This window comes from Mugil cephalus, chromosome 1 (assembly GCF_022458985.1).
Source record: "Mugil cephalus isolate CIBA_MC_2020 chromosome 1, CIBA_Mcephalus_1.1, whole genome shotgun sequence".
In the NCBI taxonomy this organism is placed as follows: Eukaryota; Metazoa; Chordata; class Actinopteri; order Mugiliformes; family Mugilidae; genus Mugil; species Mugil cephalus.
Genome location: NC_061770.1, coordinates 29,345,574 through 29,368,223, shown reverse-complemented (window position 1 = coordinate 29,368,223; position 22,650 = coordinate 29,345,574). Strand labels below are relative to the sequence as shown.

Below are 22,650 nucleotides of genomic sequence, written 5' to 3'. Positions count from 1 at the left end.
TTCTGCAGAAACAGGAAGGAAGAGGTTTTTAGTATCGGTCAAACTGCTGCTGGTCTCGTTTCAGTCAGCTGCAGAATGGAGGGAACATATGTCCAGAGGCTGCTGGGTGAGTCTGATCTGCTGGATGTGTGTTGGTGTCTGAGATGATCACTGCTGCTTCCCACAGCACAACAGTCATTAAAGCTCAAAGTGTGGTTTCTCTTTAGTTCTGGGCTCTCTGCTGTGCTGCACAACAAACCAAGGTTAGTCAACTTCCTCTGTACAGTCTGATACTCACTGAGTCTGTCCAAGAAATGCCATCAAAACTCTGTGTGTCTTTACTGTGTGAGAGTGAGTCCAGTGACCAGCTGCCTTAAAGGGACACTTCACCACTTTTTACGTGGATATTCAGTCTGTGTTGATGCTAGTTGGAGCCAGTTGAAGCCAGAACTTCTTCTGAGCTATAAAGACATAGAAAGCTGAGCTTCCTGTTCACACAGTCGTTGTTAAACTGTTGTCATGTTCAACAATATGTTGTCTGAGTTGCTGTGTGTCTCCAATCTAGACTGTGGCTGTTACTTTTTCATCCTAAACTACCATTATTCACTCAGTGAGGAGTAAATCTTTCATGAACTGTGAGAAAAACACACAGACTCAGGCTGAAGTTCATAGAAGCTGAAATGATTTAGTTTCTTTTCACATCTGAGAGAAATTTGATCCAAGGAACCATCAGTCTCTGTTTGGTCTTCAGTTTGTGGACGTTCAACTCTGGATGTATCTTCTTGCAACACTAATGCAGCTGCAGCATCTGCTTCTCTCTGCTTCCTGCTCTCTACGCTGGAAAAGATGAATCGCTGACTGTTTGTCTGAGTCCATACACTGTAAAAAGATTTCATCTTTACTGGTAGCAAAGCAGTTAGTTTGTGACATGTGGAACTCTAGAGGTTGTTTAATGAAGAATCTGCAAAGTCAGCATACCCAAGTCAACACCATCAGAGTTAATCTCAACACTTTTAAAGTGTCTACATAGGTCCACACCAAAGGGTATTAATTTGACTCTTTTTGAAGTGTTGGTATGTTAACATTCCCAAAGCGTTATTGTTGACTTGTCCTATAGTTAAAATTTAACACATCTCAACATTAATCAGTGTCAGTCTTTCTCAACACTAGTTTATAGTGTTAGATATCAACTCACTCTTAGTGTCAGTTGTTAACTACTACAGGTGTTTACTCCATATTTACACTGTACAGAGTAAATATTTGTTCCGGTTACACGTTACATGTAAAATAAACTATGATAAAATAACAAGGCCTTGTTAAGCTTAAAACTGTTTATTTCAAAGATAAAATACAAATACATTTAAATCATATAACTGTTACAAAACATTAGACCCCACTTTACATCAAACTTTCCAGATACTTTGTTCCCAAACATCAGTTAAAATGAGAGAGGATGAGTCCTGTAGCTCCTACAGCAGGTGTTGAACTGTCTCCACACAAGATTGTCCTCAGGGTCATAGTAGAGTTTCTGCTAAAAAAAAAAAAACTCATACAAACAGAAATATTCACAAAACAAGATTTTCAAAAGGTTTCAGAGGTACCAGGACACAGCAGCCTGCAGCGGGGCAGTAAAGTTGTACCCAGCTAACTTTACCACCATCACTGTCTGGTTAGTCTCAACTTTACCAATATTTTAATGAGGAAGACAGAAAGATCCCACATCTAAATGTCCCTGTCCCTTCTCGTTAGTGTATAACCTAGCACGGTTTAGCTCAGGTCAAACATGTTGACACCACCACAGTTACACAGAGTCTTTGTTTACTTGGTCTCTGTTTCTAGCTGATAGATTATCTACTGTTTCTACCATCAGCTGTAACAACTGGAATAACCTACTTATGTTAACTGTGTAATTGTCCATGAATTAGCATTTACTGACTTTAGCATGGCTGAAGAAATCAAATGTTAGCGTTAGCTTGGTGTTCTGATACAGCGCTGTACGGGTCATGTGAGAACAGTCATTGACATTAAACATAACATTATATACAAACCGAATCACCTTTACTCACCAGACAAAGATTTCTCATCAGAAAAAGTCAGTCGGTAGTTCTCAGGATGACTGTCCAGGTGGAGTTATGATAAATGGGCGGGGCTAAGAAATTAACACCTGAAGTGAGAGTTAAATGTGTTGAACTGACACTGACAGAGTTAATTCACCAACACTCAACTTTAACACCAACTATTTGTTCTCAGAGAGTTATATATAACACATTTAACTCTAAAAGAAGAGAAAAATTAACTCTACTCTCACTAAAATGTCACCAACACCAGAACTTTAACTCCACAGCATTTACTGTCCAGAAATGTAAAGGATCAATGTTGTTTCATCTGAACCCTCCCAGCTCGTCTGACTGTGAGTCCCAGCTTCTCTCAGGTCTTTAAAGGAGGCATTGTGTCTCTGAGCTGTGAGGAGGACGACAGCTCTGCTGGATGGACTCTGAGGAGAAACACCACCACAGGACAGAGGACTCAGTGTGGAACTGGGTGGGGAAAACCAGCTGGTTCTTCCTGTAACATCAGCTACATCTTCCCATCAGACAGTGGAGTTTACTGGTGTGAGTCCAGAGAGGGAGCAACCAGTCACAGCATCAACCTCACTGTCTCTGGTAAGCTCAGACTGTGGAGTTAGTATTGATGAAGCTGTGTGGAAATGGATGAAATGCTGTAGTTTGTCTCTGTGTTGAGGTGGACCAGTGATCCTGCAGAGTCCTGCCCTCCCTGTGATGGAGGGAGATGACGTCACTCTGCTCTGTAAAACAAAGACCACTCCCTCCATCCTCTCAGCTACTTTCTATAAAGATGGCTCCTTGATCAGGGCTGAGTCTACAGGTCACATGACCATCCACAATGTTACCAGGTCTGATGAAGGCCTCTACAAGTGTCACATCATCAATCATGGAGAGTCTCCATCCAGCTGGATCACTGTCACAGGTGAGGAGCTTCACTTTGATTTCAACTCTTATTTCATCCACATGTTCATCTGACCAGGTGAGATTCTCTCTGCAGAGAAACCTACAACCACAACCCCTCCACCTACATCTACATCCCCACCTACAACCACAATTGAGGCCACGCCCCCTCCATCATCCTCCCTCCACCTTGTCCTCAGACTGGTCTGCCACCTGGTGGTGTTCTGTCCATACTTCATCTCCACTCTCCTTATGGTGTCTTTATGTCGACACAGACCAACAGGTAACATTCACTCATCAGTCAATCAATCAATCAATCAATCAATGACAGGTTTCTGAATTCTTTACATCGTGATAAATTCTCTTCATTTTCTTTTTCATCTGCTCTGACTAAAGGGAGGGAACTCTCCATGGTGATGACTCCATTCTCCCCAGCTGGGCAGGGATTGGATGATGACTATTACAACATCAGTGGTTTCACCACAGAGCATCACTTCTGAAGAGTCTCTGACAAATATTGACCAGTAATAAAAGTGGCTCATTGAAAACAAAAGATTTTGTCACTTTCCATCATCAAGTTTTTCTTGATAGAGAAGCTCCTTAGTCTTCTAGGCCCTTTAAGAATTCTTGATGTTCCAGGAGATCCAGCCAGGGATGACTTCCATCATGTCTCTGCCTCCTGCAACTCTCTGAAGGAACTTCACTTCTTCCTAGTGCAGACCTCCATCCCAATGTAACCCACTTAAGAGTAGGTACACTGAATGTCTCGGTTCAGAAAGAGTTCACTTACCATAGACCTGAATAGCCGAACAATGAACGAAACTGACCACAAAGTCAATTGCAGAAGCAAATTCTTTTACTGAGTATTGGGTAACAAAAGTTTACAACATTTATATAAACAGTGAAATGAAAAATAACAAAGAAAATAAAATTGCGCCTTTGAAATAATGAGTCTTGTTTTGTTTTTTTCTTAGTACTGGTACTCTTTTGTTTGTGTTCCTCTAATAAGGTGGTTAAAACTTTTGGATCTTCCTATGGAGACTAGAGGTCTCCAAAAGACCTGACCTGTTTGATTTGATAACAGGACCTTTAAGTCAACAATCTGTTGTACAACAATAACACTAAAGTATAATGACAATGTCACTTTGAACATTCTGGCCTGAATTACACTGAAGCATGACAACTTTGTCCTTTCATGAACCACTGGGTAATAATTCAAAAAAATAACATATCAGAAATTGTCATTTAAATCAGGAGTAGAATATATTCATCCATTCATGATAATATGAGTTTCTATAATAAGGGCCATGAAATTAACCCCTAACTCACAACTGACAGAAGAAAAGTATTGCACAATAAAAAACTCATCCCCCTCTTTAATTCAGTATTAGAAACATAAATCTCAAAAAATTCCCTTTAACCACACACATTAACACAAATGGCTGATCAACATGTACCACCATAAACATGATGCTAATCAGCTAATAAATGTGCAGCTTAGCTTAGTGTTAAGTGCACAGGCTAAGGTGCCAAACCACCAAACAACAGACGTCATTTCAACATTGGTTTTTGGGTTTAATCTGGTCGATCCGTCATAGTCTTGATTTAGTACAGAAATAATCATTGCAAATTGGGTTGTGTCTTTTTAAAGACGTCTTTTCAACGACATGAAAATGACGGCTTTTCACCTTTCACTTTTCTACCAAATTTAGATGTTGTTTAGACGCACATGAGTGACATCTTTTCAATGTCTTTTCAATTACTTTTTGCTGGGTGGGAAATGTTGACAGAGCAACGAGCTTAATGCAGCAGTTCACCACGGTGCATCTCCATACAGCTAACCCCTTTAGCATATGATTAGCAGCAGCTAACAGCCATCAAAAACACAGAACATATCACTCTCACCGACGTTGACGTTGCATCGGGGACTCTCAGCTCTCTCAAAATAACAGACGGTTCACCTGTACAACCACTTGAGCACAGAGCTAAACTGTAAACCAAGAAACTACTAGAAGCTAACCTCAACTTAAATGATTTGCGGAAAGTACTGCGTACGGACACCTATCACCATAGGCAGAATGTGTAGCTCATTGGTTGCTAAAAGGCTAGCTGCCTTCTGATTGAACTTGAAAGCTGCCTTCAAGTGCAGGAACGTGTTGCTTTCAAGTGCAACTCAGTAAAATATTAAAGATGTTGTAACACATGAAACTACTAATAAAAAGAATCGATTTCCTCCTCAGGTTATGCTTATGGCTTAGTCAACCAAGTCTTACACCTGGGTTACACCAACAGTATATATTTTTTAATACTTGTAATCTCTAGACTCCATGGATTCCCTCAATCATGTCTCCATAAACTATTATGAGACCCCTCTAAAGGGGAGTTGTAGGGCGTTGGTCGGACCATCAACTGCTTTAAGTTCTTTTTCAGGTCAAACCACCTTCACTGATCACTACTAATCTTCTCTATGCCCTCCATAGTTCACACAGTTCACCCCAACAAAACCAAAACAGTTTCTTTCACTCACTCTGTCCCCTGGAATACCCCATGCACTCCACCGGATGAAAGCACAGGAACTCAAGCTGGAAAGTCTCTACAGAAAGACCAGACTCACAATCCATCTCCAACTTTATACAGACCACATCCACAAGTATGGAGATGCCCTCCACTCTGCCCGGTCAATATATTACTCCCACATCATCCAGTCTGGCTCCAGAAACCCTAGAACACTATTCACCACTATCACCAACACTGCTTTATTCTTCATATCTGGACAACTATCAGACCTTCCTTTCATTCTTCCACTCACACTTCCGCCTTTCTGGGTGGAGTTTGCATGTTCTCCGTGTGTCTGCGTGGGTTTTCTCCTGGTACTCCGGCTTCCTCCCACCTCCAAAGACATGCTCCTTAGGCTGATTGGTGACTCTAAATTGACCCTAGGTGTGAGTGTGAGTGGGAATGGTCGTTTGTCTCTGTGTTAGTCCTGAGATAGACTGGAGACCTGTCCAGGGTGGACCCCCCCTCTCACCTGATGACAGTCGGGATACAACAACACCAATGACATGGAGCTGTAAGTGGTGGTAGAAGAGGAGATGAGACTATTCATATTGATTCATCTGAACCCTCCCAGCTCATGTGACCGAGTCCCAGCAGCTCTCAGGTCTTTAGAGGAGACTTTTCTCCACACTGTGATTCTTGACATAGGGTTTCATAGGGTCAGGCACAAATATATGTGGCCAGGTCGTAAGAGAGGACCAGATACAAAGACATATTTTTCATGGGTTCTTTTAGTCCCTGACTGTACTCAGATAGAACACAGCATTAATTTTTATCATTCTGAGGGTGGTATGAAATAAAATCATCAGGAACCAAAACACTGCTGTCCCTCTCAGCAAAGTTGATTTTGTGAACTTTAATTACATAATGAAACAGAATTATATATTTTCAGCATTCAAACATGTTATTCCAACTGATCCTACATGAACTTAAATAACTTCTTTTTAACATGTAAATCACAAACTCACTCACGTCCAGTGGATAATCTACAGCCTTGATTCAGCCCTGGACACAACATACAAACACTCCTCTTTCTGACCTCTGTGATGTGCATCAATATACAAAATCACACTTTTAGTAAAATAAACAATATATGACGCCATAACAAGGACTTTTATCACTCATTGTGTCACTTACTTCTCAGCAGAATGGAGACACACACCTGACGATATGACCCACTGACAAAGTGCGTTGACTCGTCACACACCAGCTTGTTTACTCTCTAACACTCATCTATTGACTCTGCTAATTATTCACTCTGTCATTTACCAGTTTTCAGTATATTTATAATCTCACAGTTGACAATTACACACCATATCAGTCACTAGCGTCACAGTCTGCAACATTTCACGGGTCTGTCAGGGCTCATGGGACTTCCGAGTTCTCTCGAGATTTGCAGTCGCCGGTCTTTAAGTGACAGTAACCTATTTTACTTCCTTATCAACCAACAAATACACAAAAAGCACCATAACCCCAGTTCACTTGGCTACATGTAGATAAAGATCTTTGCTCTTAGAGTTTTGTTAAAATTAGGTCATTTGGTTTCATATGAGGGTTATTTTGAATTGAGTTCTCATGCCCAAGAGTTAGCAACAGTTAGCTGCTGCAAAGAAAATCATTGACATGTAGCTGATAAAAAAGAGGAAGGAAGACTCTTTTCGTTTCTGTCAAACTGCTGCTGGTCTCGTTTCAGTCAGCTGCAGAATGGAGGGAACATCTGTCCAGAGGCTGCTGGGTGAGTCTGATCTGCTGGATGTGTGTTGGTGTCTAAACGTTGAGAGATGATCACTGCTGCTTCCCACAGCACAACAGTCATTAAAGCTCAAAGTGTGGTTTCTCTTTAGTTCTGGGCTCTCTGCTGTGCTGCACAACAAACCAAGGTTAGTCAACTTCCTCTGTTACAGTCTGATACTCACTGAGTCTGTCCACGAAACGCCATCAAAACTCTGTGTCTTTACTGTGTGAGAGTGAGTCCAGTGACCAGCTGCCTTAAAGGGACATTTCACCACTTTTTATGTGGAAATTCAGTCTGTGTTGATGCTAGTTGGAGCCAGTTGAAGCCAGAACTTCCTCTGAGCTACAAAGACATAGAAAGCGAAGTTTCCTGTTCACACAGTCATTGTTAAACCGTCGTCATGTTCAACAATGTGTTGTCTGAGTTGCTGTGTGTCTCCAATCTAGACTGTAACTGTTACTTTTTCATCCTAAACTACCATTATTCACTCAGTGAGGAGTAAATCTTTCATGAACTGTGAGAAAAACACACACAGACTCAGGCTGAAGTTCATAGAAGCTGAAATGATTTAGTTTCTTTTCACATCTGAGAGAAATTTGATCCAAGGAACCATCAGTCTCTGTTTGGTCTTCAGTTTGTGGACGGTCAACTCTGGATGTATCTTCTTGCAACGCTAATGTAGCTGCAGCCTCTGCTTCTCTCTGCTTCCTGCTCTCTACGCTGGAAAAGATGAATCCCTGGCTGTCTTTCTGAGTCCATTCACTGTACAAAGATTTCATTTTTACTGTTGGAGATGTAGTTAGTTAATTACATGTGGAACTCTAGAGGTTATTTAATGAGGACAGAAACATAAAGGATCACTGTTGTTTCATCTGAACCCTCCCAGCTCGTCTGACTGTGAGTCCCAGCTTCTCTCAGGTCTTTATAGGAGACTTTGTGTCTCTGAGCTGTGAGGAGGACGACAGCTCTGCTGGATGGACTCTGAGGAGGAGGAGAATCATCACCATACCATTTTGTGGAGTTGGCTTGAGAGAACCAGCTGGTTCTTCCTATAACATCAGCCACACCGTCCCATCAGACAATGGAGTTTACTGGTGTGAGTCCAGAGAGGGAGCAACCAGTAACAGCATCAACCTCACTGTCTCTGGTAAGCTCAGACTGTGGAGTTAGTATTGATGAAGCTGTGTGGAAATGGATGAAATGCTGTAGTTTGTCTCTGTGTTGAGGTGGACCAGTGATCCTGCAGAGTCCTGTCCTCCCTGTGATGGAAGGAGATGACGTCACTCTGCTCTGTAAAACAAAGACCACTCCCTCCATCCTCTCAGCTGCTTTCTATAAAGATGGCTCCTTGATCAGGGCTGAGTCTACAGGTCACATGACCATCCACCATGTTACCAGGTCTGATGAAGGCCTCTACAAGTGTAACATCATCAGTCATGGAGAGTCTCCATCCAGCTGGATCACTGTCACAGGTGAGGAACCTGATTTTGTTTTCAACTCTTATTTCATCCACATGTTCATCTGACCAGGTGAGATTCTCTCTACAGAGAAACCTACAACCACAGCTCCTCCCACATCTATGTCCCCACCTACCATCACTACTGAGGCCACACCCCCTCCACCATCCTCCCTCCACCTTGTCCTCAGACTGGTCTGCCACCTGGTGGTGTTCTGTCCATACTTCATCTCCACTCTCCTCATGGTGTCTTTATGTCGACACAGACCAACAGGTAACATTCACTCATCAATCAGTGACAGGTTTCTGAATTCTTTATATCATGTTAAATTCTCTTCATTTTCTTTTTCATCTGCTCTGACTACAGGAAGTGAACTCTCAGTCTCCATGGTGATGGCTCCACTCTCCCCAGCTGGGCAGGGATTGGATGATGAGTATTACAACATCAATGTTTTCACCACAGAGCATCACTTCTGAAGAGTCTCTGACAAATATTGACCAGTAATAAAAGTGGCTCCTTGAAGAAACAAAGGTTTTGTGTCTCTCTGTTAATGTTTAGTTTTTTGTCACTTTCCAATCTTCAGTTTTATCTTCATGTAGAAGCTCCTGAGTCTTCTAGGGCTGTTCAACTATCTTTCATGTGAATGCGCCACATGAAACACAGACATAGGGGGTAATATCTGAATCACAGGACGTCCTATATGAAACTAATCCCATGTGAACAGGACTGTTGTCGAAGCTCCAGGGTGTCATGTCTCCTGATGTTTGTGTTTTCTCATTTCTATTCATTAGAATCTGCCTTGCCCCTTTTTGCTTGGTCTGCCTTCTCCACCTGAACTCCATGTACTGAACCTGCTTTGTTATTAAAGAGACTGTTTTTGGAAAATACTGTTGTTATTGAATCATGCATTTGCGTCTATCCATTGTGTGCTTGTCAGATCTTTGACACAGGGCTGTGGAAGCTGGGGGGTATTGCACAAAAGTTGGATAATGACTTCTTCGATTTGCTGAGCCTTGTTGGTGCTTTTGTTGCTTTAACTGGTTGCACGTTGCAGAGTCAACATAAAAAGACGCGGCTTAGTTAAGCCAGGTGTGGATTGTTAGGATAAGTGTGTGTTCACATTATTCTAGGTTGAAGTGTAGTTGCATGTCCCATCATTTCTTACCTACTGCTTTTGGCTAGGCTAATTAGCTGGTGTTTTCTAGTGTTTTACTTCCGTGGCTAGGCTAATTAGCTGGTGTCTAGTAGTGTTTTATTTCTCATCCTAGTAGAAAGGAGAGGTGTTGGTTGAAGTGTAGTTGCATGTCCCATCACCTCTCATCACCTGCTGCTGCTGGCTAGGCTAGGCTAGGCTAGTTAGTAGTTGACTGCTGGTCAGTTTTTCAGTTGGACTCTGCTTCTAAATGAGTTTTGCCTCAGATCAAAGGGATTGTAACGTATCGTCCTGTGTCCTACTTCACCACCACTGAGCAAGAGCTGCTTGGACATGAACAATTAAAGGACAATATGAGAAAAAATAGCAACACCAGCGCAATTAAAAAGGAGAGAGAAAAGCCTGGTGGACAATAATGGACTCCCCAGACTTCCACAGAATCTACACACTATAAGAGTTGTTTATGTGGAACACCTGCAGAAACAGACAGAGCTGGCAAAATTCAGCTCTGAGAGTTGGAAATTAAAAGGAGAACACTGAGGAGACTGAGATCATCCGTGCAACTCCAGCAATCTTTGAAAGTAAAAATCTAATCAACTGCAATGATCCATATATTCAAAAACCTCTGAGAGCACTTCAACACTTCTTTATTAGCATTGTAATATAACACTAAGTCTGACAGTAATAAGACCAAATGAATGAGTAGAAAGATTGAATTTAAAAAGAAAAGTCAGAATGATGTGGAACCCTTTAGATCCAACAGTAAAGTCACTTTCTTTGACACTTTATATCAAAGGGAACACGAGGAGGCAGGATCAGACAAGTGCAAACGTTTCTTTACTTGAGACTTCCAACATACAAAAAACTACAAACAAAACACTTCCTATTTCCTTTTTCACTACTCCTGCTCTGCTTCTTCCTCATCCCCTGTTCTGGTGTGAAACTACCACCCCCTAGTGTCCACCACAATATAATTATTTTTTTTCTCTTTCCCATTTGTTTAACATCTGTATTGTACTGTCTGATTTTATTGTATCGTTTTGAAGCTTTCAGTGTTGGTGTTGTTTTTAATAATGAAGAGATTCCAAATAAATCTTCTTTTTCTTGCTCAAATATTTTGTCTAATGATGAGCTAATGAGCTTTTAGCCTTTATATATATATAAGCTCTGCTAATAAATACTACTAAAACTAAAGGTCAACCAGCAAATGAAATGACTGCATTTATAATATTTGGATGCAGGACGATGAGATTATCTAACCTGTGTATTCATGTCCATTCATTTCTCACAGTGTTGACAGGAGATCCACCATAGGATTGACCTTAACCTGGTTGTTAGCCTGGTCTGGAGCAGGCTAGCTGCAGAGGATAAATCACCATAGTAACTTGTGCAGGATTAATTTAACCAACATATCCAGGATTAATCTCTTATCCTGGTTTTGTGCAATATCCTTCATTTCAAAAGATCTGAAAACAAAGTTTTGGTCCAGTCCCATGAGACCAGTGTGGTTGTTGATCTCCCATTCACCTCACTGACGTCCATGCTGTCCATTGTTTACCTCACAGTGTAAATGTGTGATGATGTTGTCAACGCGATAATGTATGAGAGGGAGGAAGAAAACAGAGGGAGGTCAGACCAACAACTACTGGCAGTCTGGAACCACACCAAGGCGGGTCCATCCTGGTCAGAAAATGTGTCGACAACACTTACGTTTCAGCGTGAATGTGGTATAAGTGGTTGATGTTCCTTCTCTTCAAACACCTCGTTCTGCTTTTTCAAGGATCTGAGGTGATAACATTTTTTTTCATAGCTTAGTGTTTCATAGGATCATGCAGAGATAAGGACATTTTCTCATAGTGTTGTTGCCATGTCATCATGTGGTTTCATGTGTGAGCTTTTTTCTCACACCCATGAGTTAGCAACTGTTAGCTGCTGCAAAGAAAATCATTGACATGTAGCTGCTACAGAAAGAGGAAGGAAGACTCTTTTAGTGTCGGTCAAACTGCTGCTGGTCTCATTTCAGTCAGCTGCAGAATGGAGGGAACATCTGTCCAGAGGCTGCTGGGTGAGTCTAATCTGCTGGATGTATGTTGGTATCTAAACGCTGAGAGATGATCACTGCTGCTTCCCACAGCACAACAGTCTTTAAAACTCAAAGTGTGGTTTCTCTTTAGTTCTGGGCTCTCTGCTGTGCTGCACAACAAACCAAGGTTAGTCAACTTCCTCTGTTACAGTCTGATACTCACTGAGTCTGTCCAAGAAACGCCATCAAAACTCTGTGTGTCTTTACTGTGTGAGAGTGAGTCCAGTGACCAGCTGCCTTAAAGGGACACTTCACCACTTTTTACGTGGATATTCAGTCTGTGTTGATGCTAGTTGGAGCCAGTTGAAGCCAGAACTTCCTCTGAGCTATAAATAAGACATAGATAAGACATAGAAATCTGAGCTTCCTGTTCACACAGTCGTTGTTAAACTGTCGTCATGTTCAACAATGTGTTGTCTGAGTTGCTGTGTGTTTCCAATCTAGACAGTGGCTGTTACTTTTTCATCCTAAACTAACGTTATTCACTCAGTGAGGAGTAAATCTTTCATGAACTGTCAGACAAACACACACAGACTCAGGCTGAATTTCATAGAAGCTGAAATGATTTCTTTTCTTTTCACATCTGAGAGAAATTTGATCCAAGGAACCATCAGTCTCTGTTTGGTCTTTAGTTTGTGGACGTTCAACTCTGGATGTATCTTCTTGCAACGCTAATGCAGCTGCAGCCTCTGCTTCTCTCTGCTTCCTGCTCTCTACGCTGGAAAAGATGAATCCCTGGCTGTCTGTCTGAGTCCATACACTGTAAAAAGATTTCATCTTTACTGGTAGCAAAGCAGTTAGTTTGTGACATGTTGAACTCTAGAGGTTATTTAATGAAGAACCTGCAAAGTCAGCATATCCAAGTCAACACCATCAGAGTTAATCTCAACACTTTTAAAGTGTCTACATGGCTCCACACCAAAGGGTGTTAATTTGACACTTTTTGAAGTGTTGGTATGTTAACGTTCCCACAGTGTTATTGTTGACTCTTCCTGTAGTTAAAATTTAACACATCTCAACACTAATCAGTGTCAGTCTTTCTCAACACTAGTGTATAATGTCAGATATCAACTCACTCTTAGTGTCAGTTGTTAACTACTACAGGTGTTTACTCCATATTTACACTGTACGGAGTAAATATTTGTTCCTGTCACACATTACACGTAAAATAAACTATGATAAAATAACGAGGCCATGTTAAGCTTAAAAAAATTATTTCAAAATTATTATTTAATTTAAATTCTTATTTAAAATGCAAATACATTTAAATCATATAACTGTTACAAAACATTAGACCCCACTTTACATCAAACTTTCCAGATACTTTGTTCCCAAACATCAGTTAAAATGAGAGAGGATGAGTCCTGTAGCTCCTACAGCAGGTGTTGAACTGTCTCTAGTCTCCACACAAGATTGTCCTCAGGGTCATAGTAGAGTTTCTGCTAAAACAAACTCATACAAACAGAAACAAACACAAAAAAAAGGTTTTAAAAAGGTTCCAGAGGTACCAGGACACAGCAGCCTGCAGTGGGGCAGTAAAGTTGTACCCAACCTGACTGTCCAGATGGAGTTATGATAAATGGGCGGGGCTAATAAATTAACACCTGAGGTGTCATATCCAGGTTCAGAGCTTTTTGTAGAAGAGAGTTGTATATAACACATTTAACTCTAAAACAAGAGGAAAATTAACTCTACTCTCACTAAAATGTCACCAACACCAGAACTTTAACTCCATAGCATTTACTGTGTAGAAATGTAAATGATCACTGTTGATTCATCTGAACCCTCCCAGCTCGTCTGACTGTGAGTCCCAGCTTCTCTCAGGTCTTTAAAGGAGACTTTGTGTCTCTGAGCTGTGAGGAGGACGACAGCTCTGCTGGATGGACTCTGAGGAGAAACACCACCACAGGACAGAGGACTCAGTGTGGAGCTGGGTGGGGAAAAGCAGCTGGTTCTTCCTGTAACATCAGCTACATCTTCCCATCAGACAGTGGAGTTTACTGGTGTGAGTCCAGAGAGGGAGCAACCAGTAACAGCATCAACCTCACTGTCTCTGGTAAGCTCAGACTGTGGAGTTAGTATTGATGAAGCTGTGTGGAAATGGATGAAATGCTGTAGTTTGTCTCTGTGTTGAGGTGGACCAGTGATCCTGCAGAGTCCTGTCCTCCCTGTGATGGAGGGAGATGACGTCACTCTGCTCTGTAAAACAGAGACCACTCCCTCCATCCTCTCAGCTACTTTCTATAAAGATGGCTCCTTGATCAGGAATGAGTCTACAGGTCACATGACCATCCACCATGTTACCAGGTCTGATGAAGGCCTCTACAAGTGTTTCATCATCGGTCATGGAGAGTCTCCATCCAGCTGGATCACTGTCACAGGTGAGGAGCTTCACTTTGATTTCAACTCTTATTTCATCCACATGTTCATCTGACCAGGTGAGATTCTCTCTACAGAGAAACCTACAACCACAGCTCCACCCACATCTACGTCCCCACCTCCCACCACTACTGAGGCCACACCCCCTCCTCCACCATGCTCCGTCAACCTTGTCCACAAAGTGGCTTACCACCTGGTGGTGTTCTGTCCATACTTCATCTCCACTCTCCTCATGGTGTCTTTATGTCGACACAGACCAACAGGTAACATTCACTCATCAATCAATCAATCAATCGATCAATCAATCAATCAATGACAAGTTTCTGAATTCTTTACGTCTTGATAAGATCCCCTCATTTTCTTTTTCACCTGCTCTGACTACAGGAAATGATTTCTCTGTCTCCATGGTGATGACTCAGCTCTCCCAAGTTGGGCAGCGATTAGATGACGACTGTGACGATGTCAATGTTTTCACCACAGAGCATCACTTCTGAAGAGTCTTTGACAAATACTGACCAGTAATAAAAGTGGTTCATTGAAAACAAAAGATTTTGTGCTTCTTTATGTGTCTGGCTGTTCTTGTTTAACGAGTCTTTTGTCACTTTTCTTCAAGTTTTATCTTCATAGAGAAGCTCCTGAGTCTTCTAGGTCCGTTCAACAATCCTTCAAGTTCCAGGGTTGATTTCAGCCATGAATCTGCCACCTGCATCTCTCTGGACAAACTCCACTTTCTCCCAGTGCAGACCTCCATCCCAACAGCAGATATTTTTGAATAATTGGAGTCTCTGGACTCCGTGGACTCTGTCAATCATGTGCCCTCAAACTATTCTCTGAGGTCTCTTGTCACGGATTCGTTTTGATAGAAGAGAAAATGATGGCTCTGTCGAACAACATATGTGTGGTGAATTTTATTTGCACCAAATTCCCTACAAAGGTAAGGCAAAAATTTACAGGTCAGGGTAGATAGCAGACAAACCCAAAAACACACAATATCAGCTTCAGGATGAGCTTACACAGGACACTAGTAGCCCTCAGTGTCACTAGGCCAGAACTCTCCACTGAGTGAGCAAAGCTCCCTTGAAACACCCCTTAGCCCCTCCCCCGGGCAAACCAATCAACAATGGCACAAAAATACTTGCATACAGTGATTTCCTTATTTCCCCAAAACACAACAAATCACGAAATATTACACAAATAACAGTAATGGTGTAGTCCGTGGTCACATGACCATCAGAAGCGCGCCACCCAGCGCTATTCACAGCGTGTCCAGGAAGTGCCACGGCTTGGCCCAAGACCCAGAGGCAAATACAGGTGACAGCAGCAGGTGTGTGTGTGTGTGTGTGTGTGTGTGTGTGTGTGTGTGTGTGTGTGTGTGTGTGTGTTTGTGTGTGTGTGTGACGCTCTTCGGCAAGAGAGGTCGGGAAATGACGGTGCGTTCAAAGACGCTCCGTCACATCTCTGAAGGGGAGTTGTAAGGCGTTGGTTGGATCTTCCACTGTTAAAGTTCTTTTTCAAGTCAAACCACCTTCACAGATCACTATTAATCTTCTCTAAGGCCGTCACAGTTCACACTGAGATGTCAAACAACAGAACCTGCAAGAAAGCCCAGAGTAGTTGTGTTTTGTCACCCAGGTCTGAGGAACTCTACAGGTCTTCTGGATGCCAGCTTACAGGGATGTGGGTTTCTCTGGTTTGAAACTCATCCTTCCCCGTGAAATGAGCTTCTCCAGCCCTTGTAATGTCCAACTACTGATTGGGATTGATGTTGTGGTGACTGTCAGGTCATCAGCAAAGACTCGGATTGCCAGTAGTCACTGAGTGGCCAAAGATATAACCCTCCTATTATCCTTGGGGTCGATTGTACCTCAACCACTGTTCAACATTCAAAAAAATAACAGTAGCATGAAAGTCAACTCACTGGTAGCAAGAGGTTATTCATGTAGTCAAAAACTAAACAAAGTGCCTGACACAAAAACTTGGTCAACAAGTTCATGTAATTCATTTTCTTGAGGGTAAAATGTGTTGGTAATATCTGAGGATAATAGGAGGGATCAGCTGAAAATTCATCTTAGATTCTTGATCGCTTCAACTTCCCACAACACATTCACTTCCCCACACACAACCGCGGTCACGTCTTTGACCTGGTCTACTCCTCCATTCTCCAGGTGTTACCACCATCTGGCTAAAACTTCTACATCTCTGATCACCTCCTACTTGAAATGGTCATAAACACTCCCATCCCCACCCCTATCTGGTAATCCCTCCGACCTTGATGCTAACTGTAACAATACTTTTACCTCCTGTCTGGACTTACTTGCACCCCAACAAAACCAAAACAGTTTCTTTCACTCACTCTGCCCCCTGGAACACCCCATGCACTCCACCAGATGAAAGCACAGGAACTCAAACTGGAAAGTCTCTACAGAAAGACCAGACTCACAATCCATCTCCAACTTTATACAGACCACATCCACAAGTATGGAGATGCCCTCCACTCTGCCCATCAGACATCATCCAGTCTGGCTCCAGAAACCCTAGAACACCATTCACCACTATCACCAACACTGCTTTATTCTTCATATCTGGACAACTATCAGACCTTCCTTTCATTCTTCTACTCCACAACAGCCTCCACACCTTAACCTCCCACCCTACCTCCCCCCCTTGCTTCCCCCAGCACTGATGACTCAGGGGGACAAGGTTCAGGTCTTTCTGGGTGGAGTTTGCATGTTCTCCGTGTGTCTGCGTGGGTTTTCTCCTGGTACTCCGGCTTCCTCCCACCTCCAAAGACATGCTCCTTAGGCTGATTGGTGACTCTAAATTGACCCTAGGTGTGAGTGTGAGTGGGAATGGTCGTTTGTCTCTGTGTTAGTCCTGAGATAGACTGGAGACCTGTCCAGGGTGGACCCCCCCTCTCACCTGATGACAGTCGGGAGACAACAACACCAATGACATGGAGCTGTAAGTGGTGGTAGAAGAGGAGATGAGACTATTCATATTGATTCATCTGAACCCTCCCAGCTCATGTGACTGAGTCCCAGTAGCTCTCAGGTCTTTAGAGGAGACTTTTCTCCACACTGTGATTCTTGACATAGGGTTTCATAGGGTCAGGCACAAATATATGTGGCCAGGTCGTAAGAGAGGACCAGACACAAAGACATATTTTTCATGGGTTCTTTTAGTCCCTGACTGTACTCAGATAGAACACAGCATTAATTTTATCATTCTGAGGGTGGTATGAAATAAAATCATCAGAAACCAAAACACTGCTGTCCCTCTCAGCAAAGTTGATTTTGTGAACTTTAATTACATAATGAAACAGAATTATATATTTTCAGCATTCAAACATGTTATTCCAACTCATCCTACATGAACTTAAATAACTTCTTTTTAACATGTACTGTAAATCACAAACTCACTCACGTCCAGTGGATAATCTACAGCCTTGATTCAGCCCTGGACACAACATACAAACACTCCTCTTTCTGCCCTCTGTGATGAGCATCAATATACAAAATCACACTTTAGTAAAACAATATATGGCGCCACAACAAGGACTTTTATCACTCATTGTGTCACTTACTTCTCAGCAGAATGGAGACACACACCTGACGATATGACCCACTGACAAAGTGCGTTGACTCGTCACACACCAGCCTGTTTGCTCTCTAACACTCATTTATTGACTCTGATAATTATTCACTCTGTCATTTACCAGTTTTCAGTATATTTATAATCTCACAGTTGACAATTACACACCATATCCATCACTAGCTTCACAGTCTGCAATATTTCACGGGTCTGTCAGGGCTCATGGGACTTCTGAGTTCTCTCGAGATTTGCAGTCGCTGGTCTTTAAGTGACAGTAACCGATTTTACTTCCTTATCAACCAACAAATACACAAAAAGCACCGTAACCCCAGTTCACTTGGCTACATATAGATAAAGATCTTTGCTCTTAGAGTTTTGTTGAAATGAGGTCATTTGGTTTCATATGAGGGTTATTTTGAATTGAGTTCTCACGCCCAAGAGTTAGCAACTGTTAGCTGCTGCAAAGAAAATCATTGACATGTAGCTGCTACAGAAAGAGGAAGGAAGACTCTTTTAGTGTCGGTCAAACTGCTGCTGGTCTCATTTCAGTCAGCTGCAGAATGGAGGGAACATCTGTCCAGAGGCTGCTGGGTGAGTCTGATCTGCTGGATGTGTGTTGGTGTCTAAACGCTGAGAGATGATCACTGCTGCTTCCCACAGCACAACAGTCATTAAAGTTCAAAGTGTGGTTTCTCTTTAGTTCTGGGCTCTCTGCTGTGCTGCACAACAAACCAAGGTTAGTCAACTTCCTCTGTTACAGTCTGATACTCACTGAGTCTGTCCAAGAAACGCCATCAAAACTCTGTTTATCTTTACTGTGTGAAAGTGAGTCCAGTGACCAGCTGCCTTAAAGGGACACTTCACCACTTTTTATGTGGACATTCAGTCTGTGTTGATGCTAATTGGAGCCAGTTGAAGCCAGAACTTCCTCTGAGCTACAAAGACATAGAAATCTGAGTTTCCTGTTCACACAGTCGTTAAACTGTCATGATGTTCAACAATGTGTTGTCTGAGTTGCTGTGTGTCTCCAATCTAGACAGTGGTTGTTACTTTTTCATCCTAAACTACCGTTATTCACACAAATCTTTCATGAACTGTCAGACAAACACACACAGACTCAGGCTGAAGTTCATAGAAGCTGAAATGATTTAGTTTCTTTTCACATCTGAGAGAAATTTGATCCAGGGAACCATCAGTCTCTGTTTGGCATGTTTAGCATGGCTGAAGAAATCAAATGTTAGCGTTAGCTTGGTGTTCTCATACAGCGCTGTTCGGGTCATGCGAGTCATTGACATTAAACATAACATTATATAAAAAATGAATCACCTTTACTCACCAGACAAAGATTTCTCATCAGTAAAAGTCAGTCGGTAGTTCTCAGGATGACTGTCCAGGTGGAGCTAGAATAAATGGGCAGGGCTAATAAATTGACACCTGAGGTGTCATATCCAGGTTCAGAGCATTTTGTAGAAATGAAGAGAATTAAATGTGTTGAACTGACACTGACACTGAGTTAATTCACCAACACTTAACTTTAACACCAACTATTTGTCCTCAGAGAGTTATATATAACACATTTAACTCTAAAACAAGAGGAAAATTAACTCTACTCTCACTAAAATGTCTCCAACACCAGAAATTTAACTCCATAGCATTTACTGTCCAGAAATGTAAAGTATCACTGTTGTTTCATCTGAACCCTCCCAGCTCGTCTGACTGTGAGTCCCAGCTTCTCTCAGGTCTTTAAAGGAGACTTTGTGTCTCTGAGCTGTGAGGAGGACGACAGCTCTGCTGGATGGACTCTGAGGAGAAACACCACCACAGGACAGAGGACTCAGTGTGGAGCTGGGTGGGGAAAAGCAGCTAGTTCTTCCTGTAACATTAGCTACACCCTCATCAAGGACAGTGGAGTTTACTGGTGTGAGTCCAGAGAGGGAGCAACCAGTAACAGCATCAACCTCACTGTCTCTGGTAAGCTCAGACTGTGGAGTTAGTATTTTTGAAGCTGTGTGGAAATGGATGAAATGCTGTAGTTTGTCTCTGTGTTGAGGTGGACCAGTGATCCTGCAGAGTCCTGTCCTCCCTGTGATGGAGGGAGATGACGTCACTCTGCTCTGTAAAACAAAGACCACTCCCTCCATCCTCTCAGCTACTTTCTATAAAGATGGCTCCTTGATCAGGACTGAGTCTACAGGTCACATGACCATCCACCATGTTACCAGGTCTGATGAAGGCCTCTACAACTGTTACATTGGTGGTCATGGAGAGTCTCAATCCAGCTGGATCACTGTCACAGGTGAGGAGCTTCACTTTGATTTCAACTCTTATTTCATCCACATGTTCATCTGACCAGGTGAGATTCTCTCTACAGAGAAACCTACAACCAGAGCTCCTCCCACATCTACGTCCCCACCTCCCACCACTACTGAGGCCACGCCCCCTCCTCCACCATGCTCAGCCAACCTTGTCCACAAAGTGGTCTACCACCTGGTGGTGTTCTGTCCATACTTCATCTCCACTCTCCTCATAGAGGAGCGATTAGATGACGACTGTGACGACGTTAATGTTTTCACCACAGAGCATCACTTCTGAAGAGTCTCTGACAAATATTGACCAGTAATAAAAGTGGCTCCTTGAAGAAACAAAGGTTTTGTGTCTCTGTGTTAATGTTTAGTCTTTTGTCACTTTCCGATCTTCAGTTTTATCTTCATGTAGAAGCTCCTGAGTCTTCTAGGCCTGTTCAACAATCCTTCATGTGAATGCGCCACATGAAACACAGACATAGGGGGTAATATCTGAATCACAGGACGTCCTATATAAAACTAATCCCATGTGAACAGGACTGTTGCAAAAGCTCCAGGGTGTCATGTCTCCTGATGTTTGTGTTTTTTCATTTCTATTCGTTAATTCCTGTTATTTTGTCGTCTTTGTCTTTTTCCTCTGCCTTGCCCCTTTTTGCTCAGTCTGCCTTCTCCACCTGAACTCCATGTAATGAAAGTGCTTTGTTATTAAAGAGACTGTTTTTGGAAAATACTGTTGTTGTTGAATCATGCATCTTGGGTCTATCCATTGTGTGCTTGTCAGATCCATGACACAGGGCTGTAGAAGCTGGGGGGTATTGCACAAAAGTTGGATAATGACTTCTTCGATTTGCTGAGCCTTGTTGGTGCTTTTTGTGCTTTAATCAGTTGCACGTTGCGGAGTCAACATAAAAAGACGTGGCTTAGTTAAGCCAGGTGTGGTTTAGGATAAGTGTGTGTTCACATTATTCTTGGTTGAAGTGTAGTTGCATGTCCCATCATTTCTTACCTACTGCTGTTGGCTAGGCTAATTAGCTGGTGTTTTCTAGTGTTTTACTTCCGTGGCTAGGCTAATTAGCTGGTGTCTATTAGTGTTTTATTTCTGATCCTAGTAGAAAGGAGAGGTGTTGGTTGAAGTGTACTTGCATGTCCCATCACCTCTCATCACCTGCTGCTGCTGGCTAGGCTAGGCTAGTTAGTAGCTGACTGCTGGTCAGTTTTTCAGTTGGACTCTGCTTCTAAATGAGTTTTGCCTCAGATCAAAGGGATTGTAACATATTGCCCTGTGTCCTACTTCACCACCACTGAACAAGAGCTGCTTGGACATGAACAATTAAAGGACAATATGAGGACAAAATAGCAACACCAGCACAATTAAAAAGGAGAGAGAAAACCCCGGTGGACAATAATGGACTCCACAGAATCTACAAACTATAAGATTTGTTTATGCGGAAAACACTCAGAAACACACAGACCTGACAAAATTCAGCTCTGAGAGCTGGAAATTAAAAGGAGAACACTGAGGAGACTGAGCTCATCTGTGCAACTCCAGCAATCTTTGAAAGTAAAAATCTAATCAACTGCAATGATCCATATATTCAAAAAACCTCTGAGAGCCCTTCAACACTTCTTTATTAGCATTGTAATATAACACTAAGTCTGACAGTAATAAGACCAAATGAATGAGTAGAAAGATTGAATTTAAAAAGAAAAGTCAGAATGATGTGGAACCCTTTAGATCCAACAGTAAAGTCACTTTCTTTGACACTTTTTATCAAAGGGAACACGAGGAGGCAGGATCGGATAAGTTCAAACGTTTCTTTACTTGAGACTTCCAACATACAAAAAACTACAAACAAAACACTTACTACTTCCTGTTTCGCTACTCCTGCTCTGCTTCTTCCTCATCCCCTGTTCTGGTGTGAAACTACCACCCCCTAGTGTCCACCACAATATAATTATTTTTTTTCTCTTTCCCATTTGTTTAACATCTGTATTGTACTGTCTGATTTTGTTGTATCATTTTGAAGCTTTAAGTGTTGGTGTTGTTTTTATTAAGGAAGAGATTCCAAATAAATCTTCTTTTTCTTGCTCAAATATTTTGTCTAATGATGAGCTAATGAGCTTTTAGCCTTTATATATATATAAGCTCTGCTAATAAATACTACTAAAGCTAAAGGTCAACCAGCAAATGAAATGACTGCATTTATAATATTTGGATGCAGGACGATGAGATTATCTAACATGTGTATTCATGTCCATTCATTTCTCACAGTGTTGACAGGAGATCCACCATAGGATTGACCTTAACCTGGTTGTTAGCCTGGTCTGGAGCAGGCTAGCTGCAGAGGATAAATCACCATGGTTACTTGTCCAGGATAAATTTAACCAGGATAACCAACATATCCAGGATTAATCCCTTTTCCTGGTTTTGTGCAATATCCCTCATTT

The 22,650-nt window shown here is 42.1% G+C and overlaps 4 protein-coding genes across 4 annotated transcripts; all 4 read left to right on the top strand.

The window, feature by feature from the left end:
• The first annotated feature begins 60 nt into the window (after window positions 1–60).
• Window positions 61–3,875, top strand: LOC125009768 (sialoadhesin-like). The gene is made up of 6 exons (XM_047587961.1): window positions 61–106; window positions 207–242; window positions 2,379–2,642; window positions 2,722–2,967; window positions 3,043–3,228; window positions 3,342–3,875. The coding sequence occupies exons 1-6, from the start codon at window positions 76–78 to the stop codon at window positions 3,443–3,445; spliced, it is 867 nt and encodes a 288-aa protein (XP_047443917.1). The 5' UTR covers window positions 61–75; the 3' UTR covers window positions 3,446–3,875.
• A 4,434-nt stretch (window positions 3,876–8,309) lies between these two features.
• On the top strand, window positions 8,310–9,192 carry LOC125010146 (Fc receptor-like A). Its single transcript, XM_047588526.1, has 3 exons — window positions 8,310–8,708; window positions 8,784–8,966; window positions 9,060–9,192. The coding sequence occupies exons 1-3, from the start codon at window positions 8,501–8,503 to the stop codon at window positions 9,167–9,169; spliced, it is 501 nt and encodes a 166-aa protein (XP_047444482.1). The 5' UTR covers window positions 8,310–8,500; the 3' UTR covers window positions 9,170–9,192.
• Window positions 9,193–11,791: 2,599 nt separating this feature from the next.
• LOC125009753 (low affinity immunoglobulin gamma Fc region receptor II-like) lies at window positions 11,792–14,822 on the top strand. Its single transcript, XM_047587937.1, has 6 exons — window positions 11,792–11,911; window positions 12,021–12,056; window positions 13,722–13,985; window positions 14,065–14,310; window positions 14,386–14,571; window positions 14,693–14,822. The coding sequence occupies exons 1-6, from the start codon at window positions 11,881–11,883 to the stop codon at window positions 14,800–14,802; spliced, it is 873 nt and encodes a 290-aa protein (XP_047443893.1). The 5' UTR covers window positions 11,792–11,880; the 3' UTR covers window positions 14,803–14,822.
• A 4,926-nt stretch (window positions 14,823–19,748) lies between these two features.
• Window positions 19,749–20,491, top strand: LOC125022994 (basement membrane-specific heparan sulfate proteoglycan core protein-like). Its single transcript, XM_047610042.1, has 3 exons — window positions 19,749–19,870; window positions 19,950–20,195; window positions 20,271–20,491. Exons 2-3 carry the CDS (start codon window positions 19,988–19,990, stop codon window positions 20,489–20,491), a joined length of 429 nt encoding a protein of 142 aa, XP_047465998.1. The 5' UTR covers window positions 19,749–19,870; window positions 19,950–19,987.
• Window positions 20,492–22,650: the final 2,159 nt, after the last annotated feature.